Below are 24,579 nucleotides of genomic sequence, written 5' to 3'. Positions count from 1 at the left end.
ATGAATTGTTATGACAATGATAAAGTTGGTGATACCAATCTGTGTTTTTTGCTGTAGGGATGTGTGTGTATGTCTGTGTGTGCGTGCATGCACATGCACAAGAAAAAAAAGACATTCGGTACAGAGGGGGAATTTGTTTCTCTAACAATATGCAAATCTAGAAACAAACTCTGAAGAAGCTCTGTGTCCAACAATTCCTTTTATTTTTAACTCTAAGTGATTCCAGCGTGACTGTTTTTAGCTAATAACAAATACAACAAGATTTTGAAACATTTATTTCAGCATAATTTCAGGCTTATCAAAAAGTTGCAAGAATAGTACAAAGAATTCCCAAATACCATTCATCTGGGTTCCCCAATTTTAACATTATGTTACATTTGGTTTAGATTCATTCTCTCCCTTCCACTACCCCTCACCCTCTCATTTTCGTGAAGTCCTCAAGGTTAACCTCACCAGTAAAGACAAATCCATATTACTTGCTTCCTAATAGGATAGACTGAGAAAGACACAATGCCACTTTTAGGCCCAAAAATACAAAACCAAACACTAGACAAAGACCGACTGAAGGGTATTCTATGAAATAACCATGCACATCAAATATGTGAATACTTTAAAATTGCTCTATGATATCAATAAAAGTTGTGCTTTCATTCTCCCTTAAAAATGAAGTTTCTGCTAAATCAAAAAAATTAGTTATTATCTTTGATGCAACTAATTTTGATAGTGAACTTACTTTGCAAAGATGATAAGTTTTAGCTTTTGCCTTATTTTTGTTGTTATTCTTTAAATCAGAAGAGTTTATGTCTTGTTGCATTAGGCAGGGTCCCAGAAGGAAATGGAAGATGCATTCGAAGGATTTAATTGAAGTGAGTTTAATGAGGTAGCAACTTACAGGAGGTGTGAGCAGAGTGAAAAAAAAAAAAATGTAGAGAATTGCAATAGAAAGGAAGTCCTTACTGCCCATAGACTTGAAAGTGAACGAGAGATGTGAACACAACCTAGCAAGATCTGGTGTCCTGAAAGCCAGGGGCCTGGATAAAGACACAGACTACTAGCTCTCTTACCATTAACTGAACCAAACAAAATACATAAAGCAGGGAGCCTAGTGATGCAGTACACAGTGGTCAGCGTCTCAGAGCTCTGAACTGGGCAAAAAAGAGTAGACCGTGCATCTGATGGACAAACCAAGAACCACCAGCTCATGTGCCAAAGAGCAGATACCCCCATTTCTTTCATTTACATGAAGGAAAATAAATGTATTTATAAAGAGGTGAATAAAACTATGTTGTATGTATTTCAATTTATTTCCTTCAGTAAGAATCGAAACGTATGACCTGTTCTTTAATAACAGGAATAAATTTATATAAATAAACACTTCCAAATGGGAAAGCTTAGACTAAGAGAAGGAGGTAGCAATGAGCATCATGAAAGAAACAGAAGATACAGAAAAAGGGGATACAAACAAAAAGAAATAAAAGATAATCCAAGGGGGGCAGCTCAGGTGGCTCAGCAGTTTAGCGCCACCTTCAGCCCAGGACCTGATCCTGGAGACCCTGGATTGAGTCCCACATGCTTCCTGCATGGGGCCTGCTTCTCCCTCTGCCTGTGTCTCTCATGAATAAATAAATAAAATCTTAAAAAAAAAAAAAGAAAAGAAAAGATAGGGCAGCCCAGGTGGCTCAGCGGTTTAGCGCCGCTTTCAGCCCAGTGCCTGATCCTGTAGTCCCAGGGTCAAATCCTACGTTGGGCTCCCTGCATGGAGCCTGCTTCTCCCGCTGCCTGTGTCTCTGCCTCTGTGTGTGTGTGTGTGTGTGTGTGTGTGTGTGTGTGTGTGTGTCTCATGAATAAATAAATAAAATCTTTAAAAATTTTTTAAAAAAGATAATCAAAGGAAAAAGCAATTATGAACGATGCATCACCAAGATTTCCAATAACCAAGTTTATAAATTTGTTCAAGAATAGTTCTGATAGGGGATCCCTGGGTGGCTCAGCGGTTTAGCGCCTGCCTTCAGCCTAGGGCGTAATCTTGGAGTTCTGAGATAGAGTCCCGGGATCGAGTCCCACATCGGGCTCCCTGCATGGAGCCTGCTTCTCCCTCTGCCTGTGTTTCTGCCTCTCTCTCTCTCTCTCTCTCTCATGAATAAATAAATAAAATCTTTTTTAAAAAAGACAAATTCACAAAGAATGAGTCTATAATATCTTAATTAGAAAAGTTGAAGAGGAGTCTTGCTTGCATTCAGGAACACCTCCCCATCAAAGTATGCTGTAAAAAGGATCAGGAACTAGCATAGTGCCCTACTGTAGTGACCTCAGTGTCACAATCAGTTATACGTAACAACAGACTTTCTAAATACCTCCTTTGGTTACTGGGGGTCTGCAATTCATTACTACATATATAAGCATTTTTGATATATTCAATTTTTTAGGTTGTAAATGTGTATCATGTCACACAAAGGTTATTAAGGGCAAATCCTACAATGTCACAAGTTGTATAGGTAGGCAACAGTCTTTATTAGGAAAACATACAAGTCAGGAGTGAGCAGCACAGGGAGTCATGCAGAGGCCCCACACCATTGAACATGCATTAGGTCTGTATTCCAGGGGAGGATACAGACCTCCCCTCCCGCCCTCCGCCACTGCTGCTCTCTCTTCTCTTGGAACATTATTAGTAAGGAAACAGACTGTAAGAGGTGAAGAATGTCTAGGTTAGAAGGTAGTTACTTCCATTTGGCTGGGAAAGCCAGTTGCCCAGCCTTTGGGAGGCTTTGGAGCTCAAGGAAAGCTGTAACACCCACACACCAGGGCAATGAAGCTACCCTCATGGTCCAAATAAGCCAAAAGGAGCCCTAGGATCACTCTTGGTAACTCCGCTCATTATATCAGATGTGATAATTACATATTTATTCTCTTCCAAAAATCCAATAATAGCACTTTCAAAACAGAACACTGTACTACACAGACTTTTGGTTTAAGGCAATCTAACATTCTTTTGTATTCTTATCCTCTGAAATTACATAATTATCACAAACCCGCCAGTGATTATTTTGCTCATTAATAACATTAAAAAGAGGTCAAAACTAATTTAAGTCAATCTCTTACTAGGTTTTCTTCATATAATTTTGCATAGTTCTTATTCTCTGTGTTTTTTTCACTATAAATATTTTTATACTGTGCTGTTCTTAATTTATATGACAGATGACCAATGGAAGCAAACATACCAAGTTTAGAAATTTTTTTTGCTTAAAATCCTTAACATGTATTTATAAATTATATATGACAAGTGATTTAATGTCTCTAGGGTTTAGATTTTTTTAAATTTCTTCCATACCAAACATTTTAGCAGTAATTTAAATATTGTTTCCTCCTTCTATAAAATGTTACTAAAACATGTTTTTACAACACCTCCCTAATTATCAGGTAGAGAATTTGACCGGCATCATTATGGGGACTTTAATCAAAATCAATCCTGCATTTATTGGTGAAAGGGGTAGATCTTATAAACTGCCATGCCCAACCAGAATTATACTGCTCGGCTCTTGAGATCTAAATGTAAATCATGGTGACTATAGTTGATAACCCTGTATTATATCATTGGAATTTGCAAAGAGAGTAGAACTTAAATGTTCTTACCAAAAAAACTAATTAATCAATATGTAAAATGATGGATATGTTAAGTAGATGGTCAGAATCATTTAATGACATATACATTTATCAAATCAACATGATGTAGATGTTAAATATCTTACAATTTTCCTTGTCATCTATACCTCAGTAAAGCTGAGAATGAATGACGAATGAATGAATAAAAATTTTGTAAACATAAAAACAAATAATATTCAAGTACTTTATACTTCTTTTCAACTTGAAATTGGGCCATATCGATTGCACATAGTCTTTGGTATTCTATACTTCTATTGAGTATTTTTCTATGTCTTCTCCTATGAAAGGCACAGATGCATAAAAGGCCTTTTCATAAGAGGAAACAGAGGTTTGGAAACCCTCATCATTCCCAAACAGCTGACTCCAGAAATGGCAACTCACCAGGGTGACTTGGTTATTCGTGCACTTGTTTGCACTTCAAAAGGAAAAAAAAGAAAAGCCTGTTTGTTTTCTGATACTCAAGAAAATTTCGCATGTGGCTGGATTTGGAGGAATAATCAAAGGAGTGTAGCTCATATCCAAGCTGAGGCCACCAATCACTCTGGGGAGGTTGCTGACAAGTGGCCCAGATTTTGCAGTTTATCCAAAAGGGTAGATTGTTCGTTAAACAGAAGCCTCATCAAACATTGCCGTGATATGGTTTACATATGAAAAGCTATATTCTTTACTTAACATTCACAAGTTGCTTATGGATTAATTAGCCCATCTGCCACAACAAATGTATTCGTACTTCTTTTGCATTGATTGCTGAAAAATGACTACTTTCCTCCTATCCACTTATCCCTATCGATAAAACAGAAAATAACTTTTTAGAAACAAGACACTGGTTTTTCCATATCTGTATAGTTTTCAACTTATCAACCTGTAAGTGCTGGGGTAAGAGGGAATCCTTCCCAGAGGATAGTTTCCTATGATCAGTTTTTCATTTAGTCACCAGTCATCCGTTCATTAGTTCATCTGAGTGTCTTAAAAATACTTCAAGTTTGACATGATTAAGGCTATTCCTTCCGCTTGCTTCCAGTTCCAAATTTAGTTGTTAGGAGGACAAACTATTTATCCTAGAACTTTTACCATTGGCATCTTCTTTTCCTTTCTTATGCTGTGGCCAATTCTGATAACCTCTTGAGGTGCATAATGCTCTGGTTTCTCATTAATCTCAAATCGGGTGGCTCAGTCACCTTTGGAGAGTCTAGTCATCCCACTTTGGGACTGCTAGCCCCTGGTCAAATAGTGAGCCCATGAGTCTTTGCAGTTATACTCTAGCTGCTATACTCTTGTTGCTCGGTAGTAGCAGAACCAAATCAATTTTGACCAGTTACTAAAATGCCATATGTTAGATTGATAGAGGGAATCATATCATAGACTTCCGTGTTTATTATGACATCTAACCGCTCACCTGCACCATTCAACAACAGCTTCACTAAAAAGTCTCTTTCTTGGGGCATCAGGGTGGCTCAGTGGCTGAGCATCTGCCTATGGCTCAGGTCATGATCCCAGTGTCCTGGGATCAAGTCCCACATCAGGCTCCCCACTGGAGCCTGCTTCTCCCTCTGCCTATGTCTCTGCCTCTCTCTCTCTGTGTCTCTCATGAATAAATAAAATCTTTTTTAAAAAAGTGTCTTTCTCTAAAAAAAAAAAAGTGTCTTTCTCTATGCCATGCTTAAATCAAATTGTCAGCCTTTTTGAAACCCTCTGCCAACTTCAAACTCAAACCCCATTTTGCATATTTCTCCTTTAATTTTCAAGTTATTTCTCCTCTCTCCCCATCAGTGTTGCTCCCAACCCTTTTTATCCAGTTTTTCCTCCTGAACATTAATGTCCCTGTTACTCTTTTGGCACTTTTGCTTCTCTCCTTTTAGTAGGCACCTAGAACATTTTGAGCCTATACCCATGACTGCCTATATTATATGGAACACCTTTAAGAGAGGGCTTCTCTATCTCCTGTCTCATTTCACAAAACAAATATAAATGATATGTAGGTTGTACAAAAGCAAGGTTGGGACAGAGAGGGAAGAAAGGAGGGGTGGGAGGAGGAAGCAAGGGAAGGAAAGGAGGGAAAGAATATGATGGAAAAGAAATAGAATGATAAGAATATGGCACCATGAGTACCAGATACTGTGTTGTTGGTTTAGGATTAGCCACTTGGAAAAAAATGAGGTTTAGCTATTAATTTATTTATTAATTTACCACAGACTTTTTTTCTATAGGTTTAAAACCTCAGATGTTCTCCCAATGTTCTTCTTCCTAGCTGTAACTGATGATAGCTCAGCAAAGGAATTGCCAGAAAACTCCAATTAAGCTATTCTTTTTTGTTGTTGTGAAAGGCATAATTTATAAAATGGTGACCTTTTTGGTAGGCTAACAGTATGTTGATGAACTTCAAGTGAAGTGAAAAAAAAAAGTGTTTTGTATCATCAGTGCTTACATTTTCTAAGGGATCACGTGGGACAGTAGAGCCTTTAAAGGTCATAGACTTCTTTACTTTGAGAGATATTAAATAGCTTATGAAAATAGAGGTCAGCTGCATGATAACTGGAAGAAAAGAGCATTCCCAATGGGGAAGTAAGATATTTGAGATTATATTGACTGTCCTTTTTTTAAGATTGTATTTGATTGTCCTTAAAGCAAAAAAAAAAAAAAAAAGAAATTTGCATATAAATGCTAAATTGTAAACGAATGAATGTATAGGTTTTAGAATCAATAGCTATTGATCTTGCTGTAAGAACGCTAATATTGTCTGCATATACTAAGCATTATAAGAAGAACTAATTATTGTACAGCTTACAATACTCTTCAGTAATTTTTATGTTTCTGCAGAAATTGTTATACTTTTCTGGATTTTGCAGAAATAATCAGTAAGGAACTCACTTTTTAAAAATTATTCTTGCTTTGAAAAATCACTAAAACAAGTAAGAAACAAAGGAATACCAAGACTACGTGGTAGGCAAGGTGCTAAGCCACCTTGGGGAGGAAATAGAATAATGGTATTAGTCTGCTCACTACTTAATGACACACAATTTATGCATTAGAAGGATTTAATGTGTGACTGGAAGACACGCTGGCCACAAATTATTTTTCCTTTTACCCTCGTATATTGCTTGAAGTCCTTCAAAAAGGGCACTGTCTTCTTTCATTCTACTTCTATTAGAGGTTACTTTAAATGCCAGGCGTGTAGGAAAAGGGAACATATTGACATGTTCCAGTAGGTTTTAAGTAGTCAATAATGGATTATGACCAAGAATTCTTTGCAGAATGGGAAGGATATAAGACTTTGCAGGAGTGGATAGTCACTAAACTGAAGGGGCACCATAAAGCAGAAGCCTGGAGACAAAGGACAATTTCTCCCTATCACACAGATTTTGGCAGAACAATCTGACCTACCACTGGACCATCTTCTACAACCCCGGAGTTCATAAATAACTGACCGCAGGAGGAAACATAAAGAATGACACCATCCAACATGAGGGGCTAGATTTTAGGTTGTGTTTTTCCATTCTTGGACTTCACTTGCCACCCATTGATTACACATCCTTAGGGGTGACAGTGGTGGCCCCTTTCCAAATGTGCTGTAGTCCAACAGCTCAAGGAATGAAAGACTATGTCCATCGATGTCCCTTGCTCACATACTCCCATATGCCCAGAGCCATCCAGACATTCCAAGGTTGTGTAAGAATTCACAAATAATATTCAATGTTAGTCCATGGAGGAAAGAATCAGAGTGAGAACGTATAGATTCATGAGTGTGTGCACACAGGTAGGTAACCATTCGTATCTTCTACTGGAGTTTCATACTAGTGATCCAAGAACTACTGGGACATATTTTGCTGGTGAGGAAACTTAATTGCTCGATTTTTGAAGGCACATTAACTCTTTCAGGGCCCATTGAGTAAATTAGCTCCTCCAGGTCATTAAGCCTGTCTCTACATGACATGACGATTTCTACCTAGCATTGTGTCATTTACCCCCAAACACCCCACACTTGCTCTGAGCACACACATATTCTTTGTCTACTCAGGGAGAGAGAATGTGCTCATTTGGATGTCAGCAAGCGCTCTATGACTGCAACTCAGCAACTCCCTTTGCTTCTTTTTAAGGCACCCAGGGATCTCTAAGGATTTGTTGGTGCATAGCAGTTATCAGAGCCTCCCCAACAGGCAGATGGCTTAGTTGTCTAGAAATGGTATAATTTCAGGGGTTTTAAGCACAGTATTATGCCCCCAAGTATCTCTTCCTATTTTCAAAAGCCAACATTATTGATTCATCTAGGGTGGGAACTGTGAAGCAATTTCAGCATGCTGTAGTCCTTTATTAAAACACAACTTCCACGAAGGAACTCTGTTATCAGGACCTGTTTTAGGGAAATAAATTGACAGCTATTTGAGAGCAGTCTGTACTGCCACTGGAAAGGGTGTTTAGAAAAGTGTGTGAGTGTTTGGAGTACCACAAAGGCTAGCAAACAGCCCTGGCTCTTGATAATTAGGCATGGGAGAGTCTCACAAAAAGAAATTTCTCTCTCCCAAATGCCAGTGGTTTGGCCCTGCTGAGAAGCAGTGGTAGAGGGCAAAGGCAAACGTTCCCTCTTCTCTGTTATGTCCAGGGCTACCTTGGAGAGTCATAAATTGTTATAAATTAAAACAGGTGAGGATCCAAAGAACGTAGCATACTCAGAGATGTTTTAGAGCAGTGCTCCTTTCAAGAGCATATAAATCAGTTGGTATCTTGTTAATATGCCAATTCTGATTCAGTGGGTCTAGGATAGGGGCAGGATACTACATTTCTAATAATCTCTTATGCCATGCTTATGCTGCTGGTCCGCAGACCACACTTTGAACAGCAAGGATTTAGGATAAAATGTACATGACAATAACATTGTCTTGGATTAAAAAAAAATGATGAATATGAAAGAAATTCAACAATACCCAAAGAATTAGATTTCAGGCTGGTGAGGCTTGGATTAAATATTGAAAATCCCACCAAGAGGGACGCTTGGGTGGCTCAAGGTTTGAACGTCTGCCTTCGGCTCAGGGCATGATCCCGGGGTCCAGGATTGAGTCCCGCATCGGGGTCCTTGAGGGGGCCTGCTTCTCCCTCTGCCTCTACCTCTCTCTCTCTCTCTGTCTCTCATGAATAAATAAATAAAAATTTTTTAAAATCCCACCAGGAGGTGGATAGAACATTTTTTAAGAAGATATACTTACCATTTCTACCTATCTGAAGATTTGGGTGAGCATTTTCTCGCCCAATGTGTGATTTAAACTTTTAAATCTTTACTAATGATCCTGATAGCGTACTTCCTAATGAAACAGGAAGCAATTGTTTTCCTAATCTTCACTTCCACATATTGGTGAAGAGTTCAATAAATGTCAATGTCTGATTAAATATTGCTTTACAGAATTCATGTCAGAGCTGGCTTAAACTTACCCTCCCCACCTGTTATTAGTCTATGATGACAGCCTCTCTGTTCTTTCCTCTAAGATGAGCAATGGCTTTTTATCTTCACAGGTCAATGGGAAAGATCTCTCAAAGGCCACCCATGAAGAGGCAGTGGAAGCTTTTCGAAATGCCAAGGAGCCCATTGTGGTCCAGGTGCTAAGACGAACACCTCTCAGTAAACCAGCCTATGGAACGGCCCCAGAAGTGCAGCTCATGAACGCCAGCACTCAGACAGACATCACCTTCGAACACATCATGGCTCTGGCCAAACTGAGGCCACCTACCCCTCCAGTGCCAGACGTCTGTCCATTCCTGCTCTCAGACAGGTATTTTTTTTCTGTCATTTCTCCCAAAGCCCTATTTGTTGGCATTCAGTGTTTCAGGGAGGTGTTGGAGAGAATCAGTCATGCTAGCAAGTTGACAATTACAGAGACAGGACTCTCAGTTCTGTTTGGAAAATGTCTCCACTGTGTCTATATCCAATTAGTTCTCAGCTGGCCCTGCTAGCTATTTTCCCTGACCTACACAGTTGCTTCACTTTAGGAATCATGCTTGCTGAAGAGCAATGAAAAATTCTGGCTCTGATGAGTTCGTCTTCATATTTCCAGCCATCAAAAGCCTCATGCTACTCATGAGCACTGGTCAGGGAAATAGCTTTTCTCACCAAAGCTGCCAAAAACCTTATTAAGCCTGACACAGAAGTGGCATGTTGGCACTATATTCTCCTCTGTGGGTCACTGCTCTCTCTTTCACTCTTGCTTTTCTCTTCTTTAAAGGAAAAGTGAGGAAATTAATTTAATTAAAGTGCAATTCTCCAAAGAAAGCAATTACCCAATATATTGAGATGTAAACAAAAGATCCTGGCTGTCAGTGAGTAAGTGTAAAGCTGTGAAATAAGGATCTACTAAAGGAATATTTCTTCCCTATTTTTATCTCATTTAAAGGCAGCTGGAGATATTTTATTCCAATAATCCTACTTGTACAGTTTTGTTTTATGAGGAAGTATGTTTTGTCCCATACATTATGTTCTGGGAATTTTTAAGCAAATATTCAAATATTATTGAGAGTTTGATTTATAAGAACAATAGTCTCTTTAAACTACAACCCATCCTGCACTTCATAAAACACAGATCTGATCAAGCCACTCTAGTGGCTTTCATTAGGTTCATTTCAGTGGTTTACATGCATACATTAGAATCGCCAGGGAATTTTGAAAAGCAGTGTCAATACAATGCCTGAATCCCATGTCAGGCCAATTAGAAAGGCATTTTTAGAGTGAGGCTCAAGTCTGAAAATTTTTCAGAAATCTCCGTAGGCAATTTTAATGTACAGCCATGTTTTGGAAACAACTCCTTGAGACTTCAAGCTCTAGGAGAATAGGGGCCCTGCTTATCTGCTTAGGACTGCATCCATGCAACCACTACTTATTAAGTAGCCCTCTTTATCAGGCACTGGAACTAGGTGCCAGGCATAAAACTGGGAACAAAAATAAAGTCACTGCCTACCTTCTAGAGAAGGAGATGGAGAATACACAGGCAAACAAGTATGTAATATTTATGAGTACAGCCTGACACAGAGTAGCTTTCCAATAAACATTCTCTTGAATGAATAATATCTAAAATTTATTAGCTAATCTGACATGTTTTAGGTAATATTCCAAGTGTTTTACATTTATTAACTCGTTTAGTACTCACAACAATCTTTCGAGGTAGTGCACTGTATTATTACCATCACAGATGAGGGAAGTTAAGTAAATTGTCCAAGGTCACATAGCAAGAAAGTGATAGGGCCACGTACTTAGGCTTCTGAGCCTGAGGGGGTCTGACCCCAGTACCCATTCTCTTAACCAGTATCTGGTATTGCTCTCAAGTCCTGCAGATCTCAGCTTAAGTGCAACCTCTTCTTGCAAGCTTCCTAGAACTGCAATAGGGACGCCCCCCATCCACCCCAATCTGCTCTCAGATTCCATATTTCCCCTGAAGTATCACATTATATTAACATTCCCACTTTACTGCTCTACTCAATTAATAGGGCAAGAATTGGATTTGGTATACCAATAGATTTCCAGCACTTGGCATAGGGCCTGGCATCTGGTAGACAATAAATGTTTATTGAATGAATGAATAAGGCTCCCTTCTTAACAACTGAAAGACAAGAGAAATGCATCAGATGCCCAAAGCAGCAAGCTTAATGGTTTACCAACCCAAATGGGTTTTCAGAGCCAGTCCAAATTTAAGCGAGGACAGTTTACCTGTTAGATCAGTAGGCAAGACGCTGCATATACTGCTTTCGCTATCAGGGTTCACGTTGATTAACCCTATATGGAGATGACAGCCATAGGTCGCAGTGAGAAGGTACTAGTAGAATATTTACATTGACTGTGTGAGGGCCCCAGGAGCATTGCGTCTCTCTTTCTCACCTTTGAGCTAGAGATATGGAAGCTAGTTTATACTACTAACTCCAGTTTTTCAGTAATGTCCACCCTGATGAGGCTTAGAGAAGTCTCACCTGCCATCAACTTGGTTAATTGCATTGACTCTTTTTCACTGACTTCTAGAAATAGAGATGCCCTCATGCCCTTTGCTGTTAAACTGTACTTAGCCTTCATATGGTGTAATGTATAAGATCCATATCACAGCATATAGTAATTTTATAGCATTTCTGTAATTTATTTAAAATATTTTTCCAGGGGCACCTGGGTGGCTCAGTCGGTTAAAAGTCTACCTTTGGCTCAGGTCATGATCCTGGAGTCACAGGATCACGTGAGCTCTCTGCTCATTGGGGAGTCTGCTTCTTCCTCTGCCCCTCATCCTGCTTGTGTGCTCTCTCTCTCTCTCTCTCTCTTTCTCTCTCTCTCAAATAAATTAATTAATTAAAAAAAAAAACGTTTTTTTTTTCCAAAGTAAGGCATATAAAAAGTCATGTACAATGCCTCAGATCCCTCTCATTTCCTTTAATCCTCTCTGAATTGTCGGGATTATGAAACCCTATGGCCTATAGGAATTTCCAGTGAGGTATCACCATGAATGCTGATTAATATTTGTGCACAGGCCCTCTATCAAAGAGGGGGAAAATGTGGGTTACAAGACAGAACAAGGAAAGAGATATGAAGGAATGAGGACAATGTAAGTGTGTTTTACAATCTGAAAAATATGTGCTTTTGAAAACAGATTTCAAAAAACAGTTTGGGGCTGTGTATTATGAAATTGATAGTACTTTGTTACAAATTCCCCCTTTGGGTAGACTTCAGTCTCAAAGGCCACACACCCATGGATGAAGCAAATCACAATTGGTGGAATGGAAGCAAGCCAGAGAGTATCAAGCATGATGGACCTCGTGTAGGGGAGAAAGAAAAGCAATTGCTCTTTCTGAGCTTCTAGTTCACTTGAAGGCTGGCTTGCTACAGGTCTTATTGCAAAGCAGAGAAAACAAGTGAAATTCTAAAATCAGTGTTAATCTTGAAAACAACCCTTTTGATCCATTTCTATCATATTGCTACATTCCCCATAGCTGCCATTCTCTTCATCCGATGGAGCATGAATTTTATGAGGACAATGAGTATCTTTCCAGCTTGCCTGCTGATGTAGACAGAGCAGAGGACTTTGAATATGAGGTAAGATCATTTTCAAACCTCTTCACATTTCTTCACGATATTATCATTGAGGGGTTATACACAACAAAGAAAAAATTAATTCATTACTGTGGGAAATATTTTGTCTATTACATATCTAGGGTAAGTTCTGTTAAGTATTATTTGTTTAAGCTGTTTGGTCTATTATTTTAAATGTATTGGAAAACATTTTTATAATATAAACTTGAAAATAATTTGCTTGCATTTTTGTTGATTTTTATGAATAATATTATGGAAGCTACATGTTTTCATCCTTCTGTAATATAAGATAATTTTCAAGTAGTGTTTGAAAAAGAAATTATATTTAAAACCAAGACTGTGCTTGCTATTTTCATTCAGTGTACAGCATTTTGGTTTTAATTGATAAACTAAATTGTTTTATATTAGTTATATTTTCTTTCACTTACTCAATATTCTCTTTAGTTGTGACTCAAGTATATACCATAAAAAGTAGTTTCACTGACTTCCTAGAGAGAGAAATGGCCTAATGCTCTTTGTTGTTTAGCTTTCACATAGTATACGCTAGAGTATATGTACTGTGATATATAACAATTCCAAAAGCCCATCGATTAATTATTTAAAAGCTTTCACAAAAGTTAAAGGATTTATCCTAATATTTCCTCTGCTGCTGCAGTCTATAAATCTTTGAAAGGTTTCAAACCAGTCTGACATTTGGAAATAAAGTAGATTGAAGAGGTAAAGAAGCTTTGGTAAACAGGTAGAGAACCCATGATTATCTGCCCTTTTAATGCTTTAGATGATGTCATACAAGTTCAGCAAAATGTTCTTTTCCATTTTACAACCAGGAAATCCTGAAATCTCTTCCCTTAGGAGGATCTGAAATCAAATAAGGCCGATTCAGTGAAGCTTACCTAAAGCAAATAGACGTTTATTTGAAATCTTCCCCCTGCAAAAGTCATTGCTGGGGATTACAGAAATCATTATTTCTTTTTGGCTAGAATTTGGAAGGATGTGCAGTGCTACTTAGTATCTGAGTAGATGGTTTGGGTGTTGTTGTTCTGCTAATTTTTTATCCCTTCTTCATTAAGTTGATTGAGAAGTTTTATTTTATAAATCCATTCAAGGACTGGTATGTACTAAAATATCCATTAAGTTTTGTCTTCTCCTGAAAAATAGATTACAAAATTAAGTCAGTCACTTACCCAAATAATTCAAGATTAAATGATGTTTTTCTTTCAATTAATGAATACTTTGGGTTTAGGGACTGGAATTATCTAAATCACTTCAGCTTTCTATCTAGTTTGTGCCTTCAAGTTTTATTAAAATAAATCTGTGCTCAGGGGGAGAACATGGAAGAAAGACTTGCTTAGGCTAACAGGTGAACAGTAAAAATTATGTTAATTAATTAGCATATCATTGAATATTCCAATACAGACAGATTTCCTTACCTTTCTATAAGACTTACTATAACTGAACCACATCCTCCTTTTTGAACAATATAAATCCCAAATAGATGCCAGCATCAGTATGATGACAGTGGTAAATGCTCAGACAGGTCCTCTGTAGCCTGTAATCTCAACTAATCACAGCATCATAGTCATTAATTTGCTGTCAGCTGTGATTCTCTTGCCAAAGGCATCTTTCTGAGTGATTGAAATAAGAATGTTCCTGTGAAATTTAAATAAGGAAGAAGTTACTGTGACAGGCTTCAATCATGAGAAAGGATGCATTTGAAAGCATCATACATGGTTAAATATGGGGGTGGAGGCGTGGGGGAAATATCCCAAGGATAATTTACCAGGTTTCAGAGAGAATAATGGTTCTACCTAGCACTCCTCAGTCTGTTAGGGTTATGGGGCAGAGTGGCCCACACCATCCCTCCTGGCTGTGTTAGATTATACAGTAAAATCTAGTCCACTGCTGTCGGCAGAGCCGATCGTAGATGCCACAGTAAGTGGGGAGATTTAGAAACGACAGTCCCACCTCTGCACTATTATACTTAGCAGCACACTGGTCAAGTGCTTCTGTGACCAACTGAGGTGACCTCAGCTGCTCCAGGAGCTCTGAGGATGCAATGGATGAGTACCTTCCAGAAGGACTTCTTCTGTGCCACTTAGAGATTATTACAGAAAACAAGTCCAATGGCCAAAGAAAGGACTTTGTCTCAGAAAAAGATACTTGTTGGGACACCTGGGTGGCTCAGCGGTTGAGCGTCTACCTTTGGCTCAGGGCGTGATCCCAGTTCAGGGAATCCCATATTGGGCTCTCTGTGAAGAGCCTCCTTCTCTTTCTCCCTCTGCCTATGTCTCTGCCTCTCTCTGTGTGTCTCTCCTACATACATACATACATACATACATACATGCATACATAGAGAAAGATACTTGTTTCTCCTCAACCTAAACACAAACACACATCAACAGGCAATCGGAGAAGTAGAGGAAGATTCTCTTTCCATCTGCCTCCCGTCACTTCTACCTTCAATATTTAATGAACACTTAAAATAGACCAGGCTCATATTTCAGTCTGGGACTGATGAAGCCCCTACAGGGACAGCTTAACCTGTGGGGGAGAAAGGTGAACAATAAACAAATCGGTAAAGATGTGATGCATTAGATGACGGTAAGTGCTAATGGAGAACAATAGCATGGGTGATGGAGAAAGGAAATGTGTGGTGTTGGGACAGAGTGTTGCTGTCTTGTACAGGGCCGGTCAGGGAAGGCCCCTCTCATAGGAACATTAGAGAAAGTAAGAGAGCCAGCCACGTGGCTTTCTGAGGGGGAGAGAGTTCCTGGTGGAGTACAAAGGACCTGAAGCGGAAGCATGCTTGGCCTGTTTAAGGAACAGCAGAAGCCAGTGTTCTCCAGCAGCAAGGGAGAGGCCCAGAGTGGTAGGAGGGGAAGCCAGAGGGAGGAGGGGCTTATCTTGAGGCACCTTTCACTTTTACGGTGAGGATGGAAAGTTGCTGCAGAGGAGTTGAAGCTCTCGCAAGATCCCTCTGGCCACCAGAATGAGTCTGACAGGGGAAGCAAAGGCTGCATGCAGCAGCGAAGTCAGGCAAGCTGAGAGGAGAGGAGGATGCACCAGGATGATGAAGCTGAGGCTCGGTCAGGAAGGGCAGTACCCAGCTCAGTGCATTTTTGCCTAGATGCCCGCATTTCCATTATTTGCCTCCAAGCTGTAATATAGTTTGGGCTGCAGTGGTTTTTCTTCTGACTTTTTAAAAGCAAAATATCATGGGCCAAAGGGAAACACAGTTTCTGGCATCCACTGAAACTAGCATAATAAATCCACTCTTTAAAAGACAGGAAGTGCAAAGAACTGCATTTCTGAACTTGCTAAAACGCCAACTGTGCAACTATAAAGGCCCCTTTTTAAAGGCCTACTTACTATTGACTCAGTGAACCAAAGCTGATCTGTCTATCTTATGCATACATATTTAGGGACTTTTAGTGCATGGATTATTGACCCAATAGACCAAAACAGATCTGACTATCTTGTAAATACATATTTAGGGACTTTTTAACATGCAGATTATTGCATTGATAGACTGTAACAGCTCCCTTCAGAGCCATGATAGGCAGCAAATGTTTCTTTGGAGATACTATAGTCAGCGTGTCAATGTTATGGTGACTCTGGTGTGTTAGGGACCTCTATGAAATTTTAATGACACCCATATCTCACCATGGCCTATCACCACTTTGCCTAGGAAAATTATTTGACTGGCTTTAAAATTTCCTCACAGTGCTTCAGAAAAGTCTCAGAGGACCAGCCTGCATTAAAAGACTCACAGCTTTAAATGTGTTCTCTTTTAAAAATGATGGCACTTGTCCTCTAATTAAATATGATAAAGGATTTTAATTTTATTTTTCAGAGAAAGAATAAAAATATCAAAATTTAAATAATATACCCATCATAAGAGTCAGGGTGCTCCATGCCACTGAAATACCACTGAGGATTAAGCATCTTCTCCTCTTTATTTTCAACTTTGTGCGTTTTTTTTTTTCCAGAGCGAGCTAAAGGTTGAAATAAATCATAAATAGCCCTTAGCAAGTCAGAGGCAGATCTCAAATCCAACCTCTACCAGAAATAATTTAAAGGGAAAGGCTTCAAGAAATATAGAGCCCTTTCATCCAATCCCTAATAAAGATATGTTTGCCCCTGCCTGAGTGCAAGGAAGATGCTGAATTTTCTGCAGCATTTGCCATTAACTCTCAAAAGTCAGTGCTGATGGAGAAGTAATATTGGACTAATATTAAAGTCCAACATTTTGATAGTATTAAACATTAGGTTAGCCAAGACAAGCAAATAATTTAAGCAACACACTTGAAGTCTGGTGGTTTTCATCACCTAAAAATGCCATTCCAAATAATTTCTACTCCTCCCTCCTAAGATTAGGCTTACCCAATAGCCTGAATTAAGTGTGCCTCAAGTTCCCCTTCTGGATACATGGTCATCAAAATGAGAAGAAAGTTAGAAGTTGGCTTAAAGAGGTATAGGTAAAAAGGAGAGGAGAGGTACATGTCAGAGTTCTATGTACATGTCACCCGAAAACCAAATTTGGGTTATCTATAAATAGGAAAGAGCACTTAGCATATTAATTAGGTTCTTCTTGGCAATTCTTATGCAAAGCATAAGTAAACCCTTGTGCTATGCTGAGAAGTGTCATTTTGCAAAATTTATTTTCCTGGATCCCTGTGACTACGTGCAGTAAATTTGTGACAATTTAAGTAGATAATCTCTCTCTTACATAGCTAAAGAAAAGAGAATTATGAATCAAAGGTGATGTTCATTCAAAAAAATGGCAAGAGGATAAGTATTAACTAGATTTCAGTCATATCTTTGTGAGCGGCTTCGTGACTTGTGAAATGAACTTAGAGAAAAATCTAGTGTGCTTGTAGAACTTGGTGGCTTCTTTCTAGGCTGTGAGGGTAGAGGCCTTACCTGCCTGTTTATCTTTGCATCACATCAACCGCTACACTCTGGGTGCTCGTAGTGGATGAATGAGTGAAGGAGTATTTCCATTGCTGTCTGCATGGACCAGCTTTTGAGCAGTGCAATCCCTTTGTACGTTTTCGTACAAGGGAATTGGAAAAGAACCTGGGACCACCATGCAGTAACAAAAGGTATCCTCTCCCTTTCTAATAGGTATTTCTTCCTTTTTTATAAAGTTTGTATCCTTCTGCAATGTTTCCCTATTTGCCGCACCCTCCTGTCCCTGGTAATCATCTTTTGACTCTGTATGAGTTGGACTTGTTTTTTTTTCTTTTTTGAGATTCCACATATAATGATACTATGCAAATTTGTATTTCTCTGACTTATTTCACTTAGCATAATGCTCTTAAGATCCATCGCTGTTGTAGCAAATAGCAGAATTTCCTTCTTTCCCATGGCTGAATAATATTCCATTATACACACACACACACACCCCTACACACACATAAACTACATGTGCTTTATTTATTCATCCACTGACAGACACTTAAGTTGTTTCCATATCTTGGCTGTTGTGATTAGAGATTTTGTTTTTTATGTCGGGGTTCTAATCCAACCATCATTTTTGTTTCAGTTAAATACTTCTAAAGGAAGGGCCAAAATGTGGGGTGATGAGGAGAGAGGAGTAATGAAATAGAATGTTAATAGTCTCCATGCAAATGCATCCCTGTTGATTATCATCTTGTAAGAATCTCATACTTGGTGTGAATTTGATATATCCCCTAATCCACCCCTGTACTTCATTTATAACTTCCTCACCAAGGGATCGTCCAGCAAATTTGTGAAACACAACAATGGGCAGAGAACTGAGCGCCTTCCCAAGTAGCCAATTCTGACTCTAAGAGTCTCTGGGAAATGTGTCAAGGAGTTTGAAAACCAGTGATGGAAAGAAAATGTTTAGGCATGAGACATAACTTACAAAGAGATGATATCCTTCTGTGCAATGGATATTAGGGAAAAGGGAAAATAGTGTGCAGAATGTGCAAGTGTAGAATTTTCAGAATTGCTTTGATTCACTGAATACTTTATATCTCACCAGTCCTTTTTATTCCACTTGTTAGTCACATTTTGAATTATTAATGAAATATCTAAAATAATTTGATACCACTTACCACTGAAGCAATAAAATCATGCATTTAAAAACATCACCTTTATAAGTTCCATTCTTGTGGGAAATTTATTGAATTGAAAACTGATCTAGATGAAGTGTGAAAATATTTTTATTACTTGAACATTTAGGATAAGATGATATTCTATCAGAGTTGGTTCATTGAAGTGTCTATTCATGACACCACCATTTTCTCAAATTATATCAGATCAAAATCTTAACCACAGAGGCCAACCAAGAAGCAGTCATGTAGTGGAGCTTGTATTTCCAGACTCTCTGTGGCATGTTTCTTCTTCATATCGCCACTGCTTCCTCCCTTGTGTAGGATACTATCTCTAGGCTCTTTCTTGGTTCCCTGGGGCCAGTCCCCAGCCTCTGCAGTTCATCTATTCACCACTCACTGCCAGACCAGCCCTTCTCAAATGGAGTTCTCACTGGATAACTCCCCAGTTTGTCATCTTGTGTGTATCGACTCTTTGAATTAACTCTAAATTTCTCTGCCTGGCATTGAAGGTCCTTTGTCCTCCGTCACCACCCTACTTTTTCAGGCATAGTGGGGTCAAACTCTGCAGCATGGCAATACTCAAAGAAAGTTGTGTGCTTTCCTTCCTCTGCACCTTTTCTTATTGAGAATTTCTGCCCCTCAGATGACTTCCTCACACTTTCCCACCTGAACTCCCATGTCACATTCTATATTTTTTATTTTTGCATTATGCCTTGGGTTATGGTTATTTACGTACTTACCTTTTTCTTCTAAATAGTTTATCTTTTTAATAGAAATGACCACTTCTAATTATCTTTGTATCTCCAGGAAAGCCTATGTAGCTCATCCCTTAGCACACAGCAGGCATTCGGCAGCATTTGCTTGAGGAGTGATAAATTACTGACCATTGCTGCTACTGTTCTTATTTTGTACATGTCCTGAACATAAATACAAAATGTTAAATGGTGGGGGAGGGAGGAGAAGAGAGCTGATGGAAAACAGAAATTTCAAATAAAGTGGGAAATTCTTTGTTTTTTTCTCATAATAATTCAATTAACAGTCTAATGATTAGAGTAAATGAATTTAAGCATACACTTGTGCCAGATTGTAGAAGAAAATTTGGATTTTTTGTTGTTGCCATCCTAACAAGGAAGATGTGCATGTTTAACCTCACACTTAGAAGCTGGAGAACCCTAGTAAATAGACAAGCTAATCTACATAGGTAAAAAATGACCAGAATTCAGCCCCTATTATGATAACCATACATCCTCATGTGCCTTAACTTGTCCCCATGTATGGCTTAGGGTTCCACTTTAATTATGAATAGCACCTTCTTTCATTTTCAAAAATGTCCTAGGTAAATACTACATTGACCTAGTTTCCATACTTAAACTTTAGTTGAGGCTGAGACTTTTAGATCACAATTTATATAATCCTAATACTCCAAGCAGAACTCAGAATTTCTTAATTTGAAAACCTGTGTTTATGAAATTGAATGATTTTCCTAAGTCGTGATTTTCTATTTTTAGAAAAAGTTCTCCTTAAGAAGTGACCAGAAAGAAAATGCTGTAGAATTAGAAGTAGTCGTCAAAATTATTGTAATTCTTTTTGATTTCTTACTGGAAGAAATGAGATTGTATCATTGTTAATTTGTTCATGTAATTTCATAAAATAAGTATGAAGCCTATCTATCATTCACCCCACTGATTATGACAACACTAAACTCTATTTCCTAAGAAAACAATGAAAATCAAATTTCACCTTCCAAATTGGTTATTAAGCTATGTAACCAAGGGCACACTTATTTTACTCAGAATTTAGATATAAAATGAAGCTTCCATCTACTACATATATGAATTTTATCAAAATCCTGACATCCACTTTTTTTTCAAAGATACTCATGATACACATTTAGATGATGGTTTGCATTACTGAAAGGTGTTGGAGGTCGTATTTAGGGTGAATATTTGCATATCAAGTCATTTTCCCCAATATCTCCTGTTCTGCTTTCAAAGAATTGTTTTCATGGAGGCATAAAAAGGCATAAAATAGTGTGCTGTCATTTCACTATAAAGCAAATACCAGATATGGATTCCAGTGTTCCTTCCAGAGGCAATATGATCCAGTTGAAAAAGTCCAAACAAGGATATGGTCCCAGTTCTAGGTCTGTCTCTTAAAAGGACCACTTACCTCCTGAATCATAGCATCCTCACATGTGAGCTCCATGGAGATACCAAAGTTACTTGGAATGATTTGTCTCATCTGGTTCTCCCACGTAACTCACTTGAGCAAAATAAGACAAACACATAGTCAGATCGTTAAAATTTTACAAATATTTTAATATTTCAAACATATCAACCCCATTTTACAGGTTTTTATAAAAAGTATACACATTGGTCTAAGGCCACACATTGGTCTATGTCTAGTACTGTACTTTACCAATGGGTAGAAAGTAGCACACCTCTCTAAATTATCTCGGACTTTAACTTTAGTGTTAAGAACAAGCTAACCCATAAATATTTTCCAAGAAGAACTGGCAAATGCAGGCTGTAGGCAATACAAATTGCTTTACTTAAAACAGTTTATTTGTTTAATTAGAGAAAATACTAAAAATAACCCCAGTTGGGATTTCTTTTCCACCAAACTATTGCCTTGGAAAAAATACTGAAATCTTTAAAGAGGAAGTGTTTTATATTTGCATGACAGTTCTCCCTTTTCTCCTTTAGACTTCAGCTCTCAGTAATGCTCTAGTTCATAATTACATAGTGAGTCCACTGGTGTTCACTATGTATTAAATAATTAAACTTAATATAAATAAAAGAGACTCTCGTATGATCAATATGGATGATGTGTTATGAGCCAAAGATTATAGTAAATCCAATATATGTATTTGATATCCAAAATAAAAATTTTAAGTACCATCATGGGCAGTTGTACAATTCAAGGTAACCATAGTTAACACTTTGTGTAGCTCTCTTACCTGGGTACATTATTTTTCCTATAAAATTTCATCTGGGTACTTCCATTCCCCTCCACCAGGGTTTCTTAGCTATAAGGAGCTATAGTGAACTGTGCTATGCATAACCTTCATCTGCATTTTTCCTGTTTTATTGAGATATAGTTGACATACATTGTATAAATTTAAAGTATACAACATGATGACTTAATATACGTATATATTATGAAATTATTACCACAATAAGATTAGTTAACAGGATAAGATTAGTTAACATCTCTACCACTCACATAATTATCGTTTTTGCATGTATAGTGAGAACATTTAAGATCTACTCCCTTAGCAACTTTCAAAAATATAATAGAATGTTGTTAATTAAAGTCATTATGCTGCGTATGAGATTCTCAGAACTTATTCATCTTATAGCTGGAAATTTTTACATTTTGACCAACACTTCCCCATTTTTGCCACTCTCTAGTCCCTGGAAACCATGGTTCTACTCTGTTTATTGAGTTTAAATTTTTTAGATTACACCTGTGAATGAGAACACAGTATTTGTGTTTCTTCATCTGGTTTATTTTACTTAGCATAATGCCCTCAAGGTTCACACATCTTGTTTCAAATGACAGGATTTCCTTCTTTTTATGGGCTGAATAATACTCCATGGTATATAAATATATATACCACATTTTCTTTATCCATTCATCCATCATTTGATGCTTAGGCTGTTTCTGTGTCTTGGCTAATGTGAATAATACTGCAGTGAACATGGTATCTCTTCAGTTTCTTGTATTTATTTCCTTTGGATATATAAACCCAGATTATATTGCTGGATTATACAGTAGTTCTCTTTTTAATATTTTGAGGAACCTCCATATGTTTTTCATAATGACTGTAGCAGTTTCCATCCCTACCAACAGTGCACTAGGGTTTCCTTTTCTTCACTCCCTCACTAACACACTTGTTAGGTTGTATGTTGCTCGTAAGTTATTCATGTGTCTTCTAGGTTATTCAGTTTGTTGGTGTGTAATTAGCAGTCTCATGATCCTTTGTATATCTGTGGTTTCAATTACGTTTCCTCTTTCATTTCTGATTTTATTTGTCTGAATCTTCTCTCTTTCTTTCTTAGTCTAGCTAAAGGTTTACCAATTTTCCTCATCTTAAAAACTCAGCTCTTACTTCCATCTATTATTTCTATTGTTTTTCTGATCTCTACTTACTTCTGCTCTAATCTTTATTTTCTTGCTAACTTTGCTCTTAGTCTGTTTTTCTTCTTTTTCTAGTACCTTGAGGTGTGAAATTGGATTGTGTATTTGAATTCTTTCTTTTTTTAATGTTGGCATTCATCACCCTAACTTCCTTCTTAGGACTGCTTTTGTTGCATCCCATGAGTTTTGGCATCTTGTATCTTCATTTTCTTTTTTTTTCAATGAGTTTTTTTATTTTCCTTTTGATTTCATCTTTGATCACGGGTTATTCAGCAGTGTGTTGTTTAAATTTCCACATATGTGTGAACTTTCCAGCTTTCCTTTTGTTATTAATCTCTAGTTTCATACAATTGTGGTCAGAAAAGATACTTGATATGATGTCAGTCTTCTAAATTTTCTAAACTTGTTTTTTAAACTAATATATGATCTATCCTGGGGAATGTTCTGTCGTATGTTTGAGGAGAAAGTATATTCTCCTGCTGTTAAATTGAATGTTTTATATATGTGTGTTAGGTCCATTTCACCTAAAGTATATTTCACATCAAATGTTTCTTTACTGGTCTTCAATTTTTCAGTATTTCCTTACTGATTTTCAATATTTCCTTATTGATTTCTTATTAATGATCTACTTACTGTCAAAAGTAGGGTGTTGAAGTCCTCTATTATTACTATATTGTAATCTGTTTCTCCCCTCAGTTGTGTAAGCATTTGCTTAATATCTTTAGGTGCCCTAATGCTGAGTACATGTTAAATTTACAATTGTCATATCCTTTTGATGATTTGACTGCTTTATTATTATATAATGACCTTCTTTGTCTATTGTTGCAGATCTTGACATAAAGTCAAGATCATATTTGACATAAAGTCAAGATCATATTTGACATAAAGTGAAGTCATATTTTATGAGATATAAGTACAGCTATTCCTAATCTCTTTTAGTTTCCAGTAGCATAAAATACCTTTTATCATCCTTTACTCTTTGTCTAAGTGTGTCCTGAAAGCTGAAGTGAGTCTCTTGTAGGCAGCATATAGTTGGATCTTTTGTTTTTTAATCTAGCCAGGCACTCGGTGGCTTTGGATTGGAGAATTTAATCCATTTACATTTAGAGTAATTATGGGTAGGTAAGGACTTAGTAATGCCATTTTATTAATTGTATTCTGACTGTTTTGTAGTTTGCTTGTTCCTTCTTCCTCCCTTACTGTCTTCTTTTGTGAATTGATGAATTGACTTCGTGATGGAGGTGGACATAAGAAGAGACAAAAATGTTTCTTAGCTAATGTTTGAAAAACATAAGATAGTACAATTATTCACACAAATAAGCACAAGGTCTGAGTTTCAAGCCTTTGCACCCTCCTTCATTTACCTTATTGTATGATTATTACTTGTTCCCACTTTGGGCTCCCCCATTAATTTCTGAGCTTCTTCAGTGTGGAGGACCTTGTCTTATACATCTTTTTCTTCCAAGTATCAGGCACATAGTGCAATTATTGAAACCATAACTAAATCTTAAATATACTTCCAGGTGGCAAATCTAAGGTTTATATCACTAAGGAGGTTTAGTGCTATAGCTCTTTAGATGTTTTCATTTTTTCATATATTTGTTTCATTACTCAAATGAAATATTAAGGAAAATGTAATTTTTCTAG

The 24,579-nt window shown here is 37.6% G+C and overlaps 1 protein-coding gene and 1 long non-coding RNA gene across 6 annotated transcripts in view; one reads left to right on the top strand and one right to left on the bottom strand.

Moving 5' to 3' along the window:
- Window positions 1-24,579, top strand: part of PDZRN4 (PDZ domain containing ring finger 4) — a 354,562-nt gene that overhangs the window by 280,896 nt on the left and 49,087 nt on the right. For both annotated transcript variants that reach the window (XM_072798334.1, XM_072798335.1), the window contains 2 exons: window positions 9,163-9,419; window positions 12,604-12,706. In XM_072798334.1, coding sequence (XP_072654435.1) covers window positions 9,163-9,419; window positions 12,604-12,706 — 360 coding nt within the window. The remainder of the gene's footprint in view (window positions 1-9,162; window positions 9,420-12,603; window positions 12,707-24,579) is intronic.
- On the bottom strand, window positions 13,598-22,107 carry LOC140617261 (uncharacterized). Of its 4 annotated transcripts, XR_012017489.1 has the most exons (8): window positions 22,015-22,107; window positions 21,749-21,870; window positions 20,959-21,051; window positions 19,530-19,706; window positions 16,593-16,698; window positions 15,617-15,860; window positions 14,134-14,353; window positions 13,598-13,850 (listed from the first exon to the last, which is right to left on the bottom strand). It is a non-coding gene; the product is annotated as an uncharacterized lncRNA (long non-coding RNA). The 4 variants fall into 4 exon arrangements; XR_012017490.1 differs by lacking the exon at window positions 15,617-15,860; XR_012017487.1 differs by lacking the exons at window positions 15,617-15,860; window positions 16,593-16,698.

This window comes from Canis lupus, chromosome 25, assembly GCF_048164855.1.
Source record: "Canis lupus baileyi chromosome 25, mCanLup2.hap1, whole genome shotgun sequence".
Taxonomy (NCBI): Eukaryota; Metazoa; Chordata; class Mammalia; order Carnivora; family Canidae; genus Canis; species Canis lupus.
This window is presented reverse-complemented; position numbering and strand designations above follow the sequence as displayed.